A 3824-nucleotide genomic window follows, 5' to 3' on the forward strand; every position below is an offset into this window, starting at 1 on the left:
ATATATATATATATATATATATATATATATATATATTAAGACAATTTCGATAAACCAATGGCATACATGAAGTGCAAGGGACTTCATTGGTAGGTTTTCCTTCTTTCTTTCAGTAAGTATTATATTAAATACACGTGACGGGCACCAACCCTTTTCTGCACATATGCATGGATATTACTATATATATATATATATATTGCAAGGGATTTTGGTAGGTTTTTCTTCTTTCTTTCTGTAAGTATTATATTAAATACACGAGCACCAACCCCTTTTCTGCACATGCACGGATTAATATATATATATATATATATATATATATATATATATATATATATATATATATATATATAAATATCGAGATTAAGTATGAGTTTTTTATACATTTGTATATTAAGTTTTAGATTAGAAAAATTCCTATTAAAAAAAAACTCAACTTTAAATCTAAAAATATTTTAATAATTGTAAAATTTAATTTAAAATAAAAAATTAAATGATAGTTATTTGGGTCACACGTAGTTTTAAAAAACAATTACCTTTTAAAATGAAAAGTAATAACTTTTCATTCAAACGGATCAATTAAAATGAAAAATAATTATTTTTTATTTTTTTATTTTTTTATTTTAAATTAAATTGTAAAATTATTTTAATACTCTTAAATTTGAAATTGTTTTTTTTACTAAAAACTTTTTGTTAACCTAAAACTTGTTACAGTGTAAACTAAAAATTTTTTTTGGGTAGATTATATATATATATATATATATATATATATATATATATATATATATTTTGGTAGATTTTTGTTCTTTCTTTCAGTAAGTATTATATTGCACGTGACGGGCACCAACCCCTTTACTGCACATGCATGGATATATTACTGAGAAGACGTTATGAAAATCTCACTATAAATAGATGACAAGGGATTTGTGGTAATCATCTTATACACTGTAATCGTATAAACCTTCTGCAACCAAATGGCACATTTGTATGAAATCCGAGAGAAACAAAGAGCTCGTAGCCCAGCCACCATACTCGCCATTGCCACTGCAAACCCATCCCACTGCATTTACCAATCTGACTTCACTGATTATTACTTTCGAGTCACCAAGAGCGATCACATGACTGATCTCAAGGCCAAGTTGAAACGCATATGTAAGATTCATTCACGCACCATCTCATTATCATAATACTCTCACTGTCTTTGCATCTTCTACTTTTACTTCTTCTATTTTACGTTATCAACCCAAAAACTGCGTAGTCTTGCCTTCGTGCATCTCATATATAAACCCACCGTTTCATGCAGACGTGAAAATCTAAAAGTGTTTATTTACATTAAAAAAGAGGAGTGATAATCTTTTCATGATTACCCAAACAAGAAAAACAATCAAAGGAAACTTAAAGCATGTTATTTTATTATTTAGTATTTAATAAAAGAAAATTTATACAAAATGTTAATGAGTATTGGATTGTTTGTAATTTTAAAGGGTGTCTCTGTCTCTCTTTTTTTTTTCTTCTTTTAGATATCTCTTTATAAATGGATAGATAGGCGTCCTCTAAACGCACATACCTATTCAAATATTCTTCTTTACACGTTTATATTTCAATAAATATTAAATAACAAAAATAGTATATTGTAAGTGATATTATTATATAGATTTGTGGTGTTTTTTTTTTAATATTTTGAAGTATTTATATGTATAAGTGCTCTGTCTGTTTTTCTAACTCTCTCATCTCTCCCTTCCTATCACTTATCATATTTTACTCTCTTTAAATTCGGGTAATAAAAGTGATTTTAATTTGAATTAAAATTGAGATAAGAATTTTTGTGACAACAACAGGTGAGAAGTCTATGATAGAGAAACGATACATACACCTGACTGAAAAAATGCTGAAAGAAAACCCCAACATAAGCACTTACGAGGAACCATCGTTGAATGCACGACAAGACATACTGGTTGAGGAGGTTCCTAAGCTTGGTGAGAAGGCAGCATCTAAAGCCTTAAAGGAATGGGGTAGGGCAAGATCAGATATTACTCATCTCATATTTTGCTCCACCTCGGGCGTAGACATGCCTGGTGCTGATTACCAACTTGTCAGGCTCTTAGGCCTCAAACCATCCACCAAAAGGTTCATGTTATACCATCAAGGTTGTTATGCTGGTGGCACCGTGCTTCGTCTCGCTAAAGACCTTGCTGAAAATAATGTTGGAGCACGCGTTCTCGTGGTGTGTTCTGAGATCACAGTTGTCACCTTTCGTGGACCCTGTGAAACACACTTGGACTCGTTGGTGGGACAAGCACTCTTCGGAGATGGAGCTTCATCAGTGATCGTGGGATCTGATCCTGACACAGCCATTGAACGACCACTCTTTCACCTTGTTTCCGCATCAGAAACGATTCTTCCCAACTCTGAGGGGGCAATTGAAGGACACCTGCGTGAGGTGGGGCTAACCTTCCATCTTAAGGACAACGTTCCTCANTTGATCGGAGATAACATAGAGAAAAGCCTTGAAGAAGCCTTCCAGCCACTCGGGATCAGTGACTGGAACTCGTTGTTCTGGGTTGCGCACCCTGGTGGCCCTGCAATCTTGAAGCAGATAGAAGGAACGCTTGGGTTGAACCCTGATAAATTGAGAGCGACNAAACAGGTTCTGAAAGAGTATGGAAACATGTCGAGTGCATGTGTGTTGTTTATACTGGATGAGATGAGAAGATGGTCCTTGGAGGAAGGGAAATCAAGTACTGGTGAAGGACTGAAGTGGGGTGTTCTATATGGGTTTGGCCCTGGCTTGACCATGGAGACCATTGTTTTGCATAGCGTCGCCATAGATCCAAAGAACTAGAACCTATCATTGTGTGTATGGATATACACTTATACATCAACTATCAGAGAATAAAATAAAATCACGTCGACGTGAACAACATATACAACCTACTTTATTACTTATGTTTCTCGTTTATTATCTGGCATATAATAAAGAAGCTTGGTATATTTGAATATAGTTAAATTGTTTTTCTATAAATTACTCCCTGTCCAATGTTTCTTTCTTTTACACAACCAAAAGATAGTACTTTGTATTGAATTTCTGTTTTCAACCTTTTACATATAAGTTTGGTAATATCAATAATTGTTTAAATTATTAACGGATAGAAGGGATTGTTGTACTAACCAAACAAGGTACTCCCTGAATCACTAATTAAAATATATAAACTTTAATTAGTAATTTAGTTTGATAGTTAGAGTATAATTTACTTTCGTTATTATAATTTATTTTATTAATTTGAGTTGCAATTTTTTTTTTCAAATTGGCGTTATTACTGTTTTGCTCTGACTTTATTTTGAAGAAGTCATCATATTTATTCATAACTTTGAACTATGAAATTGAAGTGAGCGAAGCACATGATTGACTTTTGTGTATTTTAAAATGGACATTGTGATAAGAAAATATAATTAAAGCATATAAGAAGAAATCGTTATTCTATATGACAATTTTAATTAAAATTTTCTAAGTAATTGAATTTTGAGCTGAAGTCTTACCTTGCTCAATTGGACACAAGAGTAGAGCTCTCAGCTGCATATTGCGTCCTGGTCCAGCAGCTTTGCATCCAACAACACCACACTTTTCCAATCAGTTTTGGAGCTGCACAAAGTCCAACAATTGCAAATTCACAATTTGTATTGTATAAAGCATCATTTTAAACGTTTTTCAAACATTGTATCACATAACCTTTGTGGTTTATTTGACTTTTTCATTTGCAAGTGGTTTGGAAAAATGTTCTTTAAGCAATTCTAAGTGCACCATTGAACATTGTAATATAGCTTAGTTT

General features: G+C 32.4%; 1 protein-coding gene across 1 annotated transcript; it reads left to right on the top strand.

The window, feature by feature from the left end:
* The first annotated feature begins 882 nt into the window (after positions 1–882).
* On the top strand, positions 883–2923 carry LOC106766157 (chalcone synthase-like). The gene is made up of 2 exons (XM_014650911.2): positions 883–1149; positions 1836–2923. Exons 1-2 carry the CDS (start codon positions 972–974, stop codon positions 2837–2839), a joined length of 1182 nt encoding a protein of 393 aa, XP_014506397.1. The 5' UTR covers positions 883–971; the 3' UTR covers positions 2840–2923.
* Positions 2924–3824: the final 901 nt, after the last annotated feature.

Source organism: Vigna radiata, chromosome 7 (assembly GCF_000741045.1).
Source record: "Vigna radiata var. radiata cultivar VC1973A chromosome 7, Vradiata_ver6, whole genome shotgun sequence".
Lineage (NCBI taxonomy): Eukaryota > Viridiplantae > Streptophyta > Magnoliopsida > Fabales > Fabaceae > Vigna > Vigna radiata.